The 17,919-nt window shown below is 45.8% G+C and overlaps 1 protein-coding gene across 1 annotated transcript; it reads right to left on the bottom strand.

The window, feature by feature from the left end:
• Positions 1-7,679: 7,679 nt before the first annotated feature.
• LOC110527020 (photoreceptor-specific nuclear receptor-like) lies at positions 7,680-15,534 on the bottom strand. Its single transcript, XM_036981564.1, has 8 exons — positions 14,744-15,534; positions 13,091-13,241; positions 11,756-11,859; positions 11,288-11,563; positions 10,739-10,917; positions 9,521-9,764; positions 9,139-9,244; positions 7,680-8,183 (listed from the first exon to the last, which is right to left on the bottom strand). Exons 1-8 carry the CDS (start codon positions 14,829-14,831, stop codon positions 8,051-8,053), a joined length of 1,281 nt encoding a protein of 426 aa, XP_036837459.1. The 5' UTR covers positions 14,832-15,534; the 3' UTR covers positions 7,680-8,050.
• Between the last annotated feature and the right edge of the window lie 2,385 nt (positions 15,535-17,919).

The following is a 17,919-nucleotide window of genomic DNA, read 5'->3' as shown; positions in this document are numbered from 1 at the left end:
ACAATGTGTAGAATATAACATTACAGACACTGACAATGTATAGAATATAACATTACAGACACTGACAATGTGTAGAATATAACATTACAGACACTGACAATGTGTAGAATATAACATTACAGACACTGACAATGTATAGAATATAACATTACAGACACTGACAATGTGTAGAATATAACATTACAGACACTGACAATGTATAGAATATAACATTACAGACACTGACAATGTATAGAATATAACATTACAGACACTGACAATGTATAGAATATAACATTACAGACACTGACAATGTATAGAATATAACATTACAGACACTGACAATGTGTAGAATATAACATTACAGACACTGACAATGTATAGAATATAACATTACAGACACTGACAATGTATAGAATATAACATTACAGACACTGACAATGTATAGAATATAACATTACAGACACTGACAATGTATAGAATATAACATTACAGACACTGACAATGTATAGAATATAACATTACAGACACTGACAATGTATAGAATATAACATTACAATTCTGTTCAGATGTGTTCTTGAGTGTAGAATTCTCACATTTAAGTTAAAGACAGGACATTGACTACATGTGGTGAATTAATTAAGAAGTAAGAAATATAAGCATAAATAAATTAACAGACTAACAACAACAAGACTAACAACAACAGACTAACAACAACAGTATCAAACAACAACAGACTAACAACAACAGACTAACAACAACAGACTAACAACAACAGACTAACAACAACAGACTAACAACAGACTAACAACAACAGACTAACAACAACAGACTAACAACAACAGACTAACAACAACAGACTAACAACAACAGTATCTAGCAACAACAGACTAACAACAACAGACTAACAACAACAGACTAACAACAACAGACTAACAACAACAGACTAACAACAACAGTATCTAGCAACAACAGACTAACAACAACAGACTAACAACAACAGACTAACAACAACAGACTAACAACAACAGTATCTAGCAACAACAGACTAACAACAACAGACTAACAACAACAGTATCTAGCAACAACAGACTAACAACAACAGTATCTAGCAACAACAGACTAACAACTCTCTCTCTCTCTCTCTGTCTCTCTCTGTCTCTCTCTCTCTGTCTCTCTCTCTCTCTCTCTCTCTCTCTCTCTCTCTCTCTGTGTCTCTCTCTCTTCCATCTCACTAATCATTATTATTATAGTATGCTCCCTGCAGCTTCCTAACTGGCCTCCCAATGTCCCTTCAGTCATTGGAGGAATAAAGTGGGCAGAGTATGAAACGTTTAAATTGCTCTGTTTCCAAAATGGATCCTTGTTGTCATTCTGAGGTTTAAATTTCTCTGTTTCCAAAATGGATCCTTGTTGTCATTCTGAGGTTTAACTTGCTCTGTTTCCAAAATGGATCCTTGTTGTCATTCTGAGGTTTAAATTGCTCTGTTTCTAAAATGGATCCTTGTTGTCATTCTGAGGTTTAAATTTCTCTGTTTCCAAAATGGATCCTTGTTGTCATTCTGAGGTTTAAATTGCTCTGTTTCCAAAATGGATCCTTGTTGTCATTCTGAGGTTTAAATTGCTCTGTTTCCAAAATGGATCCTTGTTGTCATTCTGAGGTTTAAATTGCTCTGTTTCCAAAATGGATCCTTGTTGTCATTCTGAGGTTTAAATTGCTCTGTGTCCCAAAATGGATCCTTGTTGTCATTCTGAGGTTTAAATTGCTCTGTGTCCCAAAATGGATCCTTGTTGTCATTCTGAGGTTTAAATTGCTCTGTTTCCCAAAATGGCACCTCATTCCCCAAAGGACTCTGGTCAAAAAGTAGTGTGCACTATAAAGGGAATAGGTTCCACTTGGGACACGTTCATGAATGAATCTATGGTATAACCAAGGCCTGTAGGGCTTCTGTAATCCTCTGAGAAATGGCTGGGACATACTGTATATCAGTGGAGGCTGCTGAGGGGAGGACGGCCCATAATAATGTCTGGAACGGAGCGAATGAAATGACATTAAACACATGGAAACCATGGAAACCATGTGTTCTGATGTGTTTGATACCATTCCACTTATTCCGCTCCAGTCATTACCACGAGCCTGTCCTCCCTGATTAAGGTGCCACCAACCTCCTGTGCTGTATAAACCCATACTGTTGTAGCCTAGGTTAGTATTATACGTTTATTCTGAAACTATGTCAATATTACTAACAGTGCCATTTTTAAGACTTTTATTGTGAAGCACTTCCTTATTCCCAGAAGGCACCTGTGTGTGTGTGTGTCCAGAGGGGAAGAGGAGGGTGTTGATGGGATTCCTACTAGACTGTGTCCTTGTGATTAGAGAACTAATACAAGATGAGGTACTTCACCTGCTGGAACCGATTTATTCTAAAGAGCTACAAGTCCTCCTGAAGAGACTGATAATACAATCCACCACCCAGAAATGAAGGTTACAGACTGGTGATGTGGTGCTTGGTGATGTGGTGGTGATGTGGTGGTGATGTGATGCTTGGTGACGGTGGTGGTGATGTGGTGTGGTGCTTGGTGATGTGGTGGTGATGTGGTGGTGATGTGGTGCTTGGTGACGGTGGTGGTGATGTGGTGTGGTGCTTGGTGATGTGGTGGTGATGTGGTACTTGGTGACGGTGGTGGTGATGTGGTGTGGTGCTTGGTGATGTGGTGGTGATGTGGTGCTTGGTGATGTGATGGTGATGTGGTGTTGGTGTGATGTGATGTGGTGGTGATGTGATGTGATATGATGTGATGGTGATGTGGTGGTGATGTGATGGTGATGTGGTGGTGATGTGATGGTGATGTGGTGGTGATGTGATGGTGATGTGATGGTGATGTGATGGTGATGTGATGTGATGGTGATGTGGTGGTGATGTGATGGTGATGTGGTGGTGATGTGATGGTGATGTGATGGTGATGTGATGGTGATGTGGTGGTGATGTGATGGTGATGTGATGGTGATGTGGTGGTGATGTGGTGCTTGGTGATGTGATGGTGATGTGGGGCTTGGTGATGTGATGTGATGGTGATGTGGTGCTTGGTTACGGTGGTGGTGATGTGGTACTTGGTCATGTGATGGTGATGTGGTGGTGATGTGTTGCTTGGTGATGTGGTGCTTGGTGATGCGTTGCTTGGTGATGTGGTGCTTGGTGATGTGATGGTGATGTGGTGGTGATGTGATGGTGATGTGGTACTTGGTCATGTGATGGTGATGTGATGGTGATGTGGTGGTGATGTGATGTGATGTGATGGTGATGTGATGGTGATGTGGTGGTGATGTGGTGCTTGGTGATGTGATGGTGATGTGGGGCTTGGTGATGCAGTGCTTGGTGATGTGTTGCTTGGTGATGTGGTGCTTGGTGATGCGTTGCTTGGTGATGTGGTGCTTGGTGATGTGTTGCTTGGTGATGTGTTGCTTGGTGATGTGTTGCTTGGTGATGCGTTGCTTGGTGATGCGGTGCTTGGTGATGCGGTGCTTGGTGATGCGGTGCTTGGTGATGTGGTGCTTGGTGATGTGGTGGTGATGTGGTGGTGATGTGGTGGTGATGTGGCGCTTGGTGATGTGGTGGTGATGTGTTGCTTGGTGAAGTGGTGCTTGGTGATGTGGTGGTGATGTGTTGCTTGGTGAAGTGGTGCTTGGTGATGTGGTGGTGATGTGGCGCTTGGTGATGTGTTGCTTGGTGATGTGGTGCTTGGTGATTCGGTGCTTGGTGATGTATTGCTTGGTGATGTGGTGGTGATGTGGCGCTTGGTGATGTGTTGCTTGGTGATGTGTTGCTTGGTGATGCGGTGCTTGGTGATGCGGTGCTTGGTGATGCGGTGCTTGGTGATGTATTGCTTGGTGATGTGGTGGTGATGTGGCGCTTGGTGATGTGTTGCTTGGTGATGTGTTGCTTGGTGATGCGGTGCTTGGTGATGCGTTGCTTGGTGATGTGGTGCTTGGTGATGTGATGGTGATGTATTGCTTGGTGATGCGGTGCTTGGTGATGTATTGCTTGGTGATGCGGTGCTTGGTGATGCGGTGCTTGGTGATGCGGTGCTTGGTGATGCTGTGCTTGGTGATGCAGTGCTTGGTGATGTGTTGCTTGGTGATGTGTTGCTTGGTGATGCGGTGCTTGGTGATGCGGTGCTTGGTGATGTGTTGCTTGGTGATGTGTTGCTTGGTGATGCGGTGCTTGGTGATGTGTTGCTTGGTGATGTGTTGCTTGGTGATGCAGTGCTTGGTGATGCAGTGCTTGGTGATGCGGTGCTTGGTGATGTATTGCTTGGTGATGCGGTGCTTGGTGATGCGGTGCTTGGTGATGCGGTGCTTGGTGATGTGGGGCTTGGTGATGCGTTGCTTGGTGATGTGGGGCTTGGTGATGCGTTGCTTGGTGATGCGTTGATTGGTGATACGTTGCTTGATGATGCGTTGCTTGGTGATGTATTGCTTGGTGATGCGGTGCTTGGTGATGCGGTGCTTGGTGATGTATTGCTTGGTGATGCGGTGCTTGGTGATGCGGTGCTTGGTGATGTATTGCTTGGTGATGCGGTGCTTGGTGATGCGGTGCTTGGTGATGCGGTGCTTGGTGATGTATTGCTTGGTGATGCGGTGCTTGGTGATGCGGTGCTTGGTGATGCGGTGCTTGGTGATGTATTGCTTGGTGATGTGGTGCTTGGTGATGTGTTGCTTGGTGATGCGGTGCTTGGTGATGCAGTGCTTGGTGATGCGGTGCTTGGTGATGCGGTGCTTGGTGATGTATTGCTTGGTGATGCAGTGCTTGGTGATGCGGTGCTTGGTGATGCGGTGCTTGGTGATGTATTGCTTGGTGATGTGGTGCTTGGTGATGCGGTGCTTGGTGATGCGGTGCTTGGTGATGTGGCGCTTGGTGATGCAGTGCTTGGTGATGCGGTGCTTGGTGATGCGGTGCTTGGTGATGCGGTGCTTGGTGATGTATTGCTTGGTGATGTGGTGCTTGGTGATGCGGTGCTTGGTGATGCGGTGCTTGGTGATGTGGCGCTTGGTGATGCAGTGCTTGGTGATGCGGTGCTTGGTGATGCGGTGCTTGGTGATGCGGTGCTTGGTGATGTGGCGCTTGGTGATGCAGTGCTTGGTGATGCGGTGCTTGGTGATGCGGTGCTTGGTGATGCGGTGCTTGGTGATGTATTGCTTGGTGATGCGGTGCTTGGTGATGTGTTGCTTGGTGATGCAGTGCTTGGTGATGTGTTGCTTGGTGATGCAGTGCTTGGTGATGCGGTGCTTGGTGATGCGGTGCTTGGTGATGCGGTGCTTGGTGATGTATTGCTTGGTGATGCGGTGCTTGGTGATGTGTTGCTTGGTGATGCAGTGCTTGGTGATGCGGTGCTTGGTGATGCGGTGCTTGGTGATGCGGTGCTTGGTGATGTATTGCTTGGTGATGCGGTGCTTGGTGATGTGTTGCTTGGTGATGCAGTGCTTGGTGATGCGGTGCTTGGTGATGCGGTGCTTGGTGATGTGTTGCTTGGTGATGTGGTGCTTGGTGATGCGGTGCTTGGTGATGCGGTGCTTGGTGATGCGGTGCTTGGTGATGCAGTGCTTGGTGATGCAGTGCTTGGTGATGCGGTGCTTGGTGATGCGGTGCTTGGTGATGTGTTGCTTGGTGATGTGTTGCTTGGTGATGCGGTGCTTGGTGATGCGGTGCTTGGTGATGCGGTGCTTGGTGATGTATTGCTTGGTGATGCGGTGCTTGGTGATGCGGTGCTTGGTGATGTGGCGCTTGGTGATGTATTGCTTGGTGATGTGGCGCTTGGTGATGTATTGCTTGGTGATGCGGTGCTTGGTGATGCGGTGCTTGGTGATGCGGTGCTTGGTGATGCGGTGCTTGGTGATGTATTGCTTGGTGATGTGTTGCTTGGTGATGCGGTGCTTGGTGATGCGGTGCTTGGTGATGCAGTGCTTGGTGATGTGTTGCTTGGTGATGTGTTGCTTGGTGATGCGGTGCTTGGTGATGCGGTGCTTGGTGATGCGGTGCTTGGTGATGTGGGGCTTGGTGATGCGTTGCTTGGTGATGTGGGGCTTGGCTATGCGTTGCTTGGTGATGTGGGGCTTGGTGATGCGTTGATTGGTGATACGTTGCTTGATGATGCGTTGCTTGGTGATGCGTTTCTTGGTGATGCTAGGTTGCTAGTAACAATCCACAATCCAGGAAGTAAGGTTACACTGTCATACAGTGGGGATCTGTAGTCTGAGAAATGGCTGGGACATATTCACCCTACTGTCATACAGTGGGGAACTGTAGTCTGAGAAATGGCTGGGACATATTCACCCTCCTGTCACACAGTGGGGACCTGTAGTCTGAGAAATGGCTGGGACATATTCACCCTACTGTTATACAGTGGTTGCCATGACATGTGGATACTGATGAAGTCCAGTCTACTGTCCAAGTAGTGTTGACGGCCAGACTGGGAGGACCTCTAGTGGTAGGAAAGAGTAACTGGTGTTGTTGTTAGTAGTGGACAGAAGGTGGCGCTGTTCATTTGATTTATACTTTGTCTTTGCTCACTATTGAAGTTGCCACTGCGTCTATGCTCTGATGGGAAGCTTGTTTTCTCTTCCTCTGAGCTGGTGTATGATAGCTTGGTGTAAACCTGGTTTCTACTCATCCTCTTCAGTTAATAGATATCTTGGTGTAAACCTGGTTTCTACTCATCCTCTTCAGTTAATAGATAGCTTGGTGTAAACCTGGTCTCTACTCATCCTCTTCAGTTAATAGATAGCTTGGTGTAAACCTGGTCTCTACTCATCCTCTTCAGTTAATAGATAGCTTGGTGTAAACCTGGTTTCTACTCATCCTCTTCAGTTAATAGATATCTTGGTGTAAACCTGGTTTCTACTCATCCTCTTCAGTTAATAGATAGCTTGGTGTAAACCTGGTCTCTACTCATCCTCTTCAGTTAATAGATAGCTTGGTGTAAACCTGGTTTCTACCTCTTCAGTTAATAGATAGCTTGGTGTAAACCTGGTCTCTACTCATCCTCTTCAGTTAATAGATAGCTTGGTGTAAACCTGGTTTCTACTCATCCTCTTCAGTTAATAGATAGCTTGGTGTAAACCTGGTCTCTACTCATCCTCTTCAGTTAATAGATAGCTTGGTGTAAACTTGGTCTCTACTCATCCTCTTCTGTTAATTGATAGCTTGGTGTAAACCTGGTCTCTACTCATCCTCTTCAGTTAATAGATAGCTTGGTGTAAACCTGGTTTCTACTCATCCTCTTCAGTTAATAGATAGCTTGGTGTAAACCTGGTCTCTACTCATCCTATTCAGTTAATAGATAGCTTGGTGTAAACCTGGTCTCTACTCATCCTATTCAGTTAATAGATAGCTTGGTGTAAACCTGGTTTCTACTCATCCTCTTCAGTTAATAGATAGCTTGGTGTAAACCTGGTTTCTACTCATCCTCTTCAGTTAATAGATAGCTTGGTGTAAACCTGGTCTCTACTCATCCTCTTCAGTTAATAGATAGCGTGGTGTAAACATGGTTTCTACTCATCCTCTTCAGTTAATAGATAGCTTGGTGTAAACCTGGTCTCTACTCATCCTCTTCAGTTAATTGATAGAAGACAAAATACAAGTTTCAATTTATCAAGGCATGAAATCATAAATACAGCACACATATTTACGACAGCAGAAATGTACAGTGTCTAAGACGAAACAGATTTTATGTAAATATATCACATTACATCGTGAAAAATATAGACCATGGACGACTAGACTGAAATGTAACTGAAGATATGAGACACAAACATTCTGCCCACAGCAAAGGACATTTTGAGTCTGGGGTCCAACACACAGCAAAGCCCATTATAACACATTATCAAGCTCAAAAAGCAGGTCTGTTTACTCTCTTACAGCAATGACATATTTACATGGTTTTCTTTACACACGGCAATAAGATATTTACAACATCCTGTTACACACATCAGTTTGTTAGCTTTCGGGCATGTTCACTTGCGGTGTGTCTCAGTGCAGTATAACTGAGCGTCCATTTTGTTTTTTTCCGTGTATTAGTTCTTGAACATGTCACACAGAAGTTTCTCCATGGGGGTGTTGCCGATGGTCCTGTGGAAGAAGAGGAGCTCGATCCGCTCAGAGCTGACGAAACGCAGAGAGGGCAACAGCAGGAGGAGCTTCCCAAATCTACACAGAGAGAGACAGAGAGGGTGGTGAGTTATACACTTTGAATTTCCAGCAAAGAGAGATTCCATCAAAGTCCTGAAGTGTCTAAAAACAAAAAAATTAAAAACTGATTCCAATTCTGTTAGCAGCTATCAAAATATTATCAAGATCAAGTCATTTACAGATCCATAACAGTGAAATTTGATTTCACAGGCCATTATAACATTCTCTCATTCTTCAGGTTAGTAGCTAGATATACATACAGTGGAATCCATAAAGGTCAGGAAGGTCAGGGAGGTCAGGGAGGCTGTGTAGGGAGGTTGTGTATGGGAGGTTGTCTAGGGAGGCTGTGTAGGGAGGCTGTGTAGGGAGGTTGTGTAGGGAAGCTGTGTAGGGAGGCTGTGTAGGGAGGTCAGGGAGGCTGTGTAGGGAGGTTGTGTATGGGAGGTTGTCTAGGGAGGCTGTGTAGGGAGGCTGTGTAGGGAGGTTGTGTAGGGAGGTTGTGTAGGGAGGTTGTGCAGGGAGATCAGGGAGGTTGTGTAGGGAGATCAGGGAGGTTGTGCAGGGAGATCAGGGAGGTTGTGCAGGGAGATCAGGGAGGTTGTACAGGGAGATCAGGGAGGTTGTGCAGGGAGATCAGGGAGGTTGTGCAGGGAGATCAGGGAGGTTGTGCAGGGAGATCAGGGAGGTTGTACAGGGAGATCAGGGAGGTTGTGCAGGGAGATCAGGGAGGTTGTGCAGGGAGATCAGGGAGGTTGTGCAGGGAGATCAGGGAAGTTGTGCAGGGAGATCAGGGAGGTTGTGCAGGGAGATCAGGGAGGTTGTGCAGGGAGATCAGGGAGGTTGTGCAGGGAGATCAGGGAGGTTGTACAGGGAGATCAGGGAGGTTGTATAGTGAGGCTGTGTAGGGAGGTTGTGTAGTGAGGTTGTACAGGGAGATCAGGGAGGTTGTACAGGGAGATCGTAGTAGTTCTACCTGGCAGGCTGACTGGAGTAATGTGATCTGATGTGTTGTCCCAACATCACCTGGGACTGATCCTGTAGGTTCTCGACCTGCTCCGGGTCCTTCAGACCTCGGGTTTCTATGACAACAAAGAGAAGAAGAAGGAAAGATTAGTCAAACAGGCCTAGTCTCACGTCTTATCCACTTGTCCAGACGGAATCTGGGGAAGTAGAATTTACAGCCCTAGAAACAGAAAGCCCTAATGCAGATCAAACGAAAACATGTATCTCATGACATTCAGCTCTGGACACAAAAACATCACCACAGATTACATCTGGCCATTCTTATTGCAAAGAAATGACACCATAGCAACACAAATCACAAACCAACATCCCCCTGACCCCCAGGCACCCACCTGGTTTGAAGAGGACGATGGCCTTGAGGCAGGCAAACTCAGTGGGGTCTACGACCAGGGCTTTGAACCTACTGAAGACCTCCTGGAGCAGACGCAGGTCCACACTGGTGTAGGATGTCTTACTCTGCATGGTTGGTGGGGACAGGTCGGGGAGGGACAGCAGAGGACAGCTGTCCAGGGGGAGAGACCACTGGATGGCACACAGCAGGAAGAGTTCAGACCATGCCTCCTCCAGCAGGATTACCTGGAGGGGAACAAGGAAGTCAGATCAGTGGGGGTCGCACAAGGTTAGAGGTCAAGGGTGACAGGTCATAAACATGACATCACAAACTATGCAGAAAAATGTTTTTGAAGCAGTTCAACTGTCTCTAAACAGATGGAAGTTGTATCAAACTATTCTTTGCACCGTAAAATAAAATATTTGGCTTGTTTACCCGTTTGATGAACGAAAGCGTTCATATTGACTAACTATTAGTTACCATACAATGTTGTGATATATTTCATCTTCGGGATCGGTGTCCATTCTATGGGACGGTTGAGCTAACGAAGGCTAATGTGATTAGCATGAGGTTGTAAGTAACAAGAACATTTCCCAGAACATAGACATATCTGATATTTGCAGAAAGCTTCAATTCTTGTTAATCTAACCGCACTGTCCAATTTACAGTAGCTATTACAGTGAAAGAATACCATTCTATTGTTTGAGGAGAGTGCACAGTTGTGAACACGAAACGTTATTAATACGCAAATTGGGCACATTTGGGCAGTCTTGATACAAAAGTTTGAACATAAATGCAATGGTTCATTGGATCAGTCTAAAACGTTGCACATACACTGCTGCCATCTAGTGGCCAAAATCTGAATAGCACCCGGGCTGAAATAATACATTATGGCCTTTCTCTTGCATTTGAAAGATGAAGGTAAAAAAAGATAAAATACAAAAGAACGGTTGTTTTTTTCTTTGTATTATCTTTTACCAGCTCTAATGTGTTATATTCTCCTACATTCCTTTAACATTTCAATAAACTTCAAAGTGTTTCCTTTCAAATGGTATCAAGACTATGCGTATCCTTGCTTCAGGGCCTGAGCTACAGGCAGTTAGATTTGGGTATGTCATTTAGGGCAAAAATTGAAGGTAAAAAAAGCGTCTAATCCTTAAGAGGTATTAATAAGCAGTTTATACTGTAAGTAAACCCTATCATAGTATCCCGTCTATACCTGGTCTCTGAATGGGAGATTGGAGAACACTGGCAGGTTCTTGGCCCATTTAACAGACATGAAGAGAAGCCGGGCTGACGTCTCGTACACATTCTCTGTACTGGAAGGGTACAGGGACATGTGGTAGTCTGAGGACTCCCTCTCTGGCTCGTTACTGGTCACATCTATGTTCTCATCAACTGTGGAAGAAGTGGAATTATTTCAATACATAAAATAAAAACCTGGAGATTTTGTCAACTTGTAGAGAGAGAAATTATAAATACTCGAGAAGGAAAGATTAAGAAGTGGAGAAAGAGAGAAAGAAATAAAGAAAGAGAGAGAGAGAGAGAGAGAAATAAAGAGAGAAAGAGAGAGAGAGAAAGAGAGAGAGAAATAAAGAGAGAGAGAGGGAGAGAGAGAAAGAGAGAGAGAGAGAAAGAAAGACAGAGAGATAGAGAGAGAGAGCGAGAGAGAGAGAGAGAGAGAAAGAGAAAGAGAGAGAGAAATAAAGAAAGAGAGAGAGAGAAACAGAGGAAAACCAACGAACAGCCATAACAAAGCCCTCCTCACCATCCTCAGGCTCCAGTTTAGCGCAGGTCTCAGCGGTCATGAGGCTGACCATGAAGCGGTGGTTGTTCTGTGGGCTGGGGGGTGCACAGCGCTGCGGTGGGGCAGACGACGAGCTGATTGAGGTGGAGGTGATGTGAGGTCGGGTGATCACAGAGCAGGAAGAAGAAGAGGAAGTGGGATCCCGTGTGGTGGACAGATGCTCCTTGTCTGTGTCCACGTCGATGGAGTCCAGACGCACCTGAGACGTGCTGCGGGGCTGACGCTCGTTCTGGACAGCTGGGGGAGGGAATTAAGACACAGCTCAGACTCCTGACACATCTTCACACTTGACTGTCCAAGGAGACAGACTACCTCAACAAACATATCCCAACTCTAACTTGAATTATACAAACTTTCAGATTTATTCATACTGAGAAAAAAAAATGATTATTATCTTTGACATCAAATAAATAAATTTCACTGACTCACCATCTTTGTTCATGCCCGCCTGGAGGCACTTCTTCAGCCGACAGGCTTGGCACTGGTTACGATGGGCCTTATCCACTGGGCACATGCCCGTACCAGCCTGACACCTGTTGGGATGAGGAACGCATATTTTACAGTGAAATAATAAACTATTCTAGAGATTTAAACATCAACTAAGAAGTCTGGTTCAAAACTTAAATAAATTAAACTCACAAATAGTTTTTATAAAAATAATTGTAAAAAGTTAAGTTGTGACAACACAGGTAGTCTGTCTATCAGTGGGTAGTTTGACTATACACTGGGCCAGAGTGTCTCTCTCTCCTCTCTCTCTCCTCTCTCTCTCTAACAGGTAGTCTATCTATCAGTGGGTAGTTTGACTATACACCGGGCCAGAGTGTCTCTCTCTCTCCTCTCTCTCTCTCTCTCACAGGTAGTCTATCTGTCAGTGGGTAGTTTGACACTGGGCCAAAGTGTCTCTCTCTCCTCTCTCTCTCTCTCTCTCTCTCTCTCTCTCTCTCTCTCTCTCTCTCCTCTCTCTCTCTCTCTCTCTCTCTCACAGTTAGTCTATCTGTCAGTGGGTAGTTTGACACCGGGCCAGAGTGTCTCTCTCTCTCCTCTCTCTCTCTCTCACAGGTAGTCTATCTGTCCGTGGGTAGTTTGACACTGGGCCAGAGTGTCTCTCTCTCCTCTCTCTCTCTCTCTCTCTCTCTCTAACAGGTAGTCTATCTGTCAGTGGGTAGTTTGACACTGGGCCAGAGTGTCTCTCTCTCCTCTCTCTCTCTCTCTAACAGGTAGTCTATCTGTCAGTGGGTAGTTTGACACTGGGCCAGAGTGTCTCTCTCTCTCTCCTCTCTTTCTCTCTCACAGGTAGTCTATCTGTCAGTGGGTAGTTTGACACTGGGCCAGAGTGTCTCTCTCTCTCTCTCTAACAGTTAGTCTATCTGTCAGTGGGTAGTTTGACACTGGGCCAGAGTGTCTCTCTCTCTCTCTCTCTCTAACAGTTAGTCTATCTGTCAGTGGGTAGTTTGACACTGGGCCAGAGTGTCTCTCTCTCTCTCTCTCTCTAACAGGTAGTCTATCTGTCAGTGGGTAGTTTGACACTGGGCCAGAGTGTCTCTCTCTCTCTCTCTCTCTCTCTCTCTAACAGTTAGTCTATCTGTCAGTGGGTAGTTTGACACTGGGCCAGAGTGTGTCTCTCTCCTCTCTCTCTCTCTCTAACAGGTAGTCTATCAGTGGGTAGTTTGACTATACACCAGAGTGTCTCTGTCTCTCTCTCTCTAACAGGTAGTCTATCTATCAGCAGGTAGTTTGACTAGACACCAGAGTGTCTGTTCTCACCTGTATATGAGTCTCCGTCGGACGCTGCGTTTGAAGAATCCACTGCAGCCGTTGCAGGCGTAGATGCCGTAGTGTTTTCCACTGCTGGTGTCCCCACAGACCTTACAGAGCAGGGCTGGACTCAGGGCTTTACCCGGGGCTGGACTCTTTGCTGGGGGAGAGAGAGAGAGAGAGAGAGAGAGAGAGGGAGGTGGGGTAGTTAGAGACTGTTAGATGCATGCTTTGTTGATTGCTGTATGCTGGGGGACAACAGAGAGAGAGAGAGAGAGAGAGAGAGAGGGAGGTGGGGTAGTTAGAGACTGTTAGATGCATGCTTTGTTGATTGCTGTATGCTGGGGGACAACAGAGAGAGAGAGAGAGAGAGAGAGAGAGGGAGGTGGGGTAGTTAGAGACTGTTAGATGCATGCTTTGTTGATTGCTGTATGCTGGGGGACAACAGAGAGAGAGAGAGAGAGAGAGAGAGAGAGGGAGGTGGGGTAGTTAGAGACTGTTAGATGCATGCTTTGTTGATTGCTGTATGCTGGGGGACAACAGAGAGAGAGAGAGAGAGAGAGAGAGAGAAGAGAGGTGGGGTAGTTAGAGACTCTGTTAGAGGAATGCTTGTTGACAGCTGTATGCTGGGGGACAACAGAGAGAGAGAGAGAGAGAGAGAGAGAGAGAGAGAGAGAGAGAGAGAAGAGAGGTGGGGTAGTTAGAGACTCTGTTAGAGGAATGCTTGTTGACAGCTGTATGCTGGCTCGTGTTGCGTTAAATATCCAACTATCAAATGATTTAAAATTCAAATTAAGCAGCATTACTTTTTTCTCTCCAATATAAATTATATATTTTTTCAAAGATCTGGTTATTATTCCCCCCCCCCAAAAAAAACATCCTACTAATTGAAAATGAGTATTTGTATCAATTAAATAAAATACATTTCAATCAATTCCATTAGAAATGTCAGATCTGATAGAAAGAGAACATTTGACGTGTTTAAGTTTTTGAAATGTGGAGCCACAAACTAAGCGCTGTTATCAGTCACAACTCCATCAGGCTCACCATGCTGCCAGCAAGCTGGACAGCAACCTGCTGTTTCTAATGGGAGAGAGGGCTGTACTGAGGGCTGTACTGAGGGCTGTACTGAGGGCTGTACTGAGGGCTGTACTGAGGTCCTGTACTGAGGGCTGTACTGAGGGCTGTACTGAGGTCCTGTACTGAGGGCTGTACTGAGGGCTGTACTGAGGGCTGTACTGAGGTCTGTACTGAGGGCTGTACTGAGGGCTGTACTGAGGGCTGTACTGAGGTCTGTACTAAGGGCTGTACTGAGGGCTGTACTGAGGGCTGTACTGAGGGCTGTACTGAGGTCCTGTACTGAGGGCTGTACTGAGGGCTGTACTGAGGGTTGTACTGAGGGCTGTACTGAGGTCCTGTACCTGTTCTGCTAGTAAAGAAGCAAACCGCACCACACATGGTAAATGCTGATCCCAAGTACCTCATTACTGAACACAATCAATAATATACAACGTGGTTTCTGAAGTCTGAACTTCACTGATTTAGTCGCAAGAATAAAGCAGCTCTGGAGCAGCATTTAGCAGGGTCTCATTTCCTGTCTTCCCTGAGCTTTTGGCCCGAGCACCAGTTTTTAAGAAAGGTCCATATCAGCCAAACGTTTACCTCCTCTGCTGTCACAGTCGGTGCCACTGCTCCCTGAAGAGTCACTCGGAGACGAGGAAGGATGGATGTTAGACAGGTGTTCCTCCATCACGGTTTCTCAATAACGATGTCTTGTGGACCGGTCACTTTCCCCCCCCCCACACACCCCACCCCCCACGCCTCTATTAGAGGGTTACTGTAAACAGCTTTAAAAGTTCTGATATAGTGTCCCAATGCAACGGCTAGTCTAGCTGCTGTGTCAAGGTTCTTCCTTCAGCCGTGAGGAGGTCACACCAACGGCCTCCCCTGACGTCTGGGACCTTGGCGATCAGCGATGATGCGGGAAAAGTTTGTCAAAGTGTCACTGCCAATCTATTGGAGAAGTGTGCTGATGGATGGGTAGCTGTAACTGGCTCCTCGTGTCCGCAGTCAGACTGGCAGACGGCTGGTCAGTTCCTCTTCAGTCCAGATCAACTCCCCTTATGATCACTGGATATCCCGTCCGATTGTCTCTCCTTCCTCTGTCCCTTGGTGTTGGGGAGATACGATGATCTCTCTCTCTCTCTCAGGTCCTGGATAGTCCCTTGGTCTCTGTAACAGTGGTGTGGATCTGCTGAACAATGGAAGTTAGTTAACACTGTGGGGTTCCTCTGTCCCTTGGTGTTGGGGAGATACGATGATCTCTCTCTCTCTCTCAGGTCCTGGATAGTCCCTTGGTCTCTGTAACAGTGGTGTGGATCTGCTGAACAATGGAAGTTAGTGAACACTGGGGCTCCCTCTTGTCCGGGAGCTGTGTGTGTGTCTGTGGGTCCTGACTGGTGTCTGCTCCTCTAAAGGGGAGACGGTGGGGACCCGGTGGTGGGGGCAGGATTAGTCCACAGCGCTGTGTAAGCACATGCTGCTTATTACTCATCCTCTTAATCTTTACTGTTATGTTCATCCACTGGTCTGATCAATCAGTCACATTTCCAGGACTTTCCAGAACAATGTGGAACAAGGTGGCCGGGGGGGTGGGGGGGGGGTCTTTATCATGTTGGTAAGAAGAAATATTGATGGAAATATTAGACGAGAAGTATAGAGAAAGTCAGAGGGTCTCTCTCTTTCTCTCTCTCTCTCTCTCTCTCTCTCTCTCTCTCTCTCTCTCTCTTTCTCTCTCTCTTTCTCTCTCTCTCTCTCTCTTTCACTCTCTCTCTCTCTTTCTCTCTCTCTCTTTCTCTCTCTCGCTTTCTCTCTTTCTTTCTCTCAATTCAATTGAAAGTGCTTTATTGTCACGAGAAACATATGTTTACATTGTCAAATCAAGTGAAATAGATAATAAACAAAAGTTAAAATAAACTATAAAAAATGAACAGTAAATATTACACTCTGAAATGTTCCGGAAGAATACAGACATTTCAAATGTCATATTATTTATATATACAGTGTTGTAAAAATGTGCAAAAGAGAAAATAAATAAATATAAATAAGGGTTTTATTTACAATGGTGTTTGTTCTTCACTGGTTAACCGTTTCTTGTGGTATTGTGGTATTTCACCCAATTGATATTGGACTTTATCAAAATTGGGTTTGTTTTCAAATTCTTTGTGGATCTGTGTAATCTGAGGGAAATATGTGTCTCTAATATGGTCATACATTGGGCAGGAGGTTAGGAAGTGCAGCTCAGTTTCCACCTCATTTTGTGGGCTGTGAGCACATAGCCTGTCTTCTCTTGAGAGCCAGGTCTGCCTACGGCAGCCTCTCTCAATAGCAAGGCTATGCTCACTGAGTCTGTACATAGTCAAAGCTTTCCTTAAGTTTGGGTCAGTCACAGTGGTCAGGTATTCTGCCACTGTGTACTCTCTGTTTAGGGCCAAATAGCATTCTAGTTTGCTCTGTTTTTTTGTTAATTCTTTCCAAAGTGTCAAGTAATTATCTTTTTGTTTTCTCATGAGTTGGTCTAATTGTGTTGCTGTTCTGGGGGTCTGTTTGTATTTGTGAACAGAGCCCCAGGACCAGCTTGCTTAGGGGACTCTTCTCCAGGTTCATCTCTCTGTAGGTGATGGCTTTGTTATGGAAGGTTTGGAAATCGCTTCCTTTTAGGTGGTTGTAGAATTTAACGGATATTTTCTGGATTTTGATACTTAGCAGGTATCGGCCTAATTCTCTCTCTCTGGCTTTCCCTGTAACTCTCTCTCTGCCCCTCTCTCTCTGTCTCTCTGTCTCTCTCACTCTCTCTGTCCATCTCTCTCTCTCTTTGTCCCCCTCTCTCTCTCTGCCCCTCTCTCTCTCTCTCTCTCTGTCTCTCTCACTCTCTCTGTCCGTCTCTCTCTCTCTCTGTCCCCCTCTCTCTCTCTGCCCCTCTCTCTCTCTCTCTCTCTGTCTCTCTCACTCTCTCTGTCTGTCTCTCTCTCTCTCCGTCCCCCTCTCTCTCTCTGTCCGTCTCTCTCTCTCTGTCCCCCTCTCTCGCTCTCTCTCCGTCTCTCTCACTCGTCTGTCTATGAGGGTATCCGTCAGTCAACAGCCCTCTACGATGTCTGAGCCTTTTTAAAGGGATGATTACATGGACTGGGGAAGCACATTATTATGTTTGCAGGACCCATCAATTTGTATTGCCCTCCTCTCTCTCTATATCCCCCCTGCCTCTGTATGGAATCCAGCTCAATTTCCCCCTGTATATTTGATCTATGTGATTGCTCTCCATTCAGTGTTTGCCAAGGTATCCAGCTGACCCATTATATCCCATTAAGACTCTCTTTTGACAGACTGGAGAGATTGGAGATCGCCCTGGTCCAAAAACGGTCTGGGGGGGTTGCAGAGGAGGACAATTGAATTTTAAATGGCTAAATTATGTTTTGGGTTGGACTAATGTTGTCTGTCTATCAGTCAGTTAGTTGTGGGAGAGAAAAGGGGGCCATATGCATTATTCAGTGGTAACCATGGTGAGGATAGCCATATAGGATCATTACCCCGTCATTACAACATAACCATACCTGGTATACTGTCCCAGTAACATAACCACACCTGGTCTACTGTCCCAGTATCATAACCATACCTGGTCTACTGTCCCAGTATCATAACCACACCTGGTATAGGTCTACTGTCCCAGTAACATAACCATACCTGGTCTACTGTCCCAGTATCATAACCATACCTGGTATACTGTCCCAGTATCATAACCATACCTGGTCTACTGTCCCAGTATCATAACCACACCTGGT

The sequence above is a fragment of the Oncorhynchus mykiss genome, chromosome 6 (genome assembly GCF_013265735.2).
Source record: "Oncorhynchus mykiss isolate Arlee chromosome 6, USDA_OmykA_1.1, whole genome shotgun sequence".
NCBI classification, from domain to species: Eukaryota; Metazoa; Chordata; class Actinopteri; order Salmoniformes; family Salmonidae; genus Oncorhynchus; species Oncorhynchus mykiss.
This window is presented reverse-complemented; position numbering and strand designations above follow the sequence as displayed.

Coding starts and splice junctions, on each gene's coding strand:
- LOC110527020 (XM_036981564.1), bottom strand. CDS start 14,831: ATGGAGGAACACCTGTCTAACATCCATCCTTCCTCGTCTCCGAGTGAC. Junction 11,564..11,755: donor GGCGGGCATGAACAAAGATG/GTGAGTCAGTGA, acceptor TCCCTCCCCCAG/CTGTCCAGAACGAGCGTCAG. Junction 8,184..9,138: donor TACTCCAGTCAGCCTGCCAG/GTAGAACTACTA, acceptor CTCTCTGTGTAG/ATTTGGGAAGCTCCTCCTGC.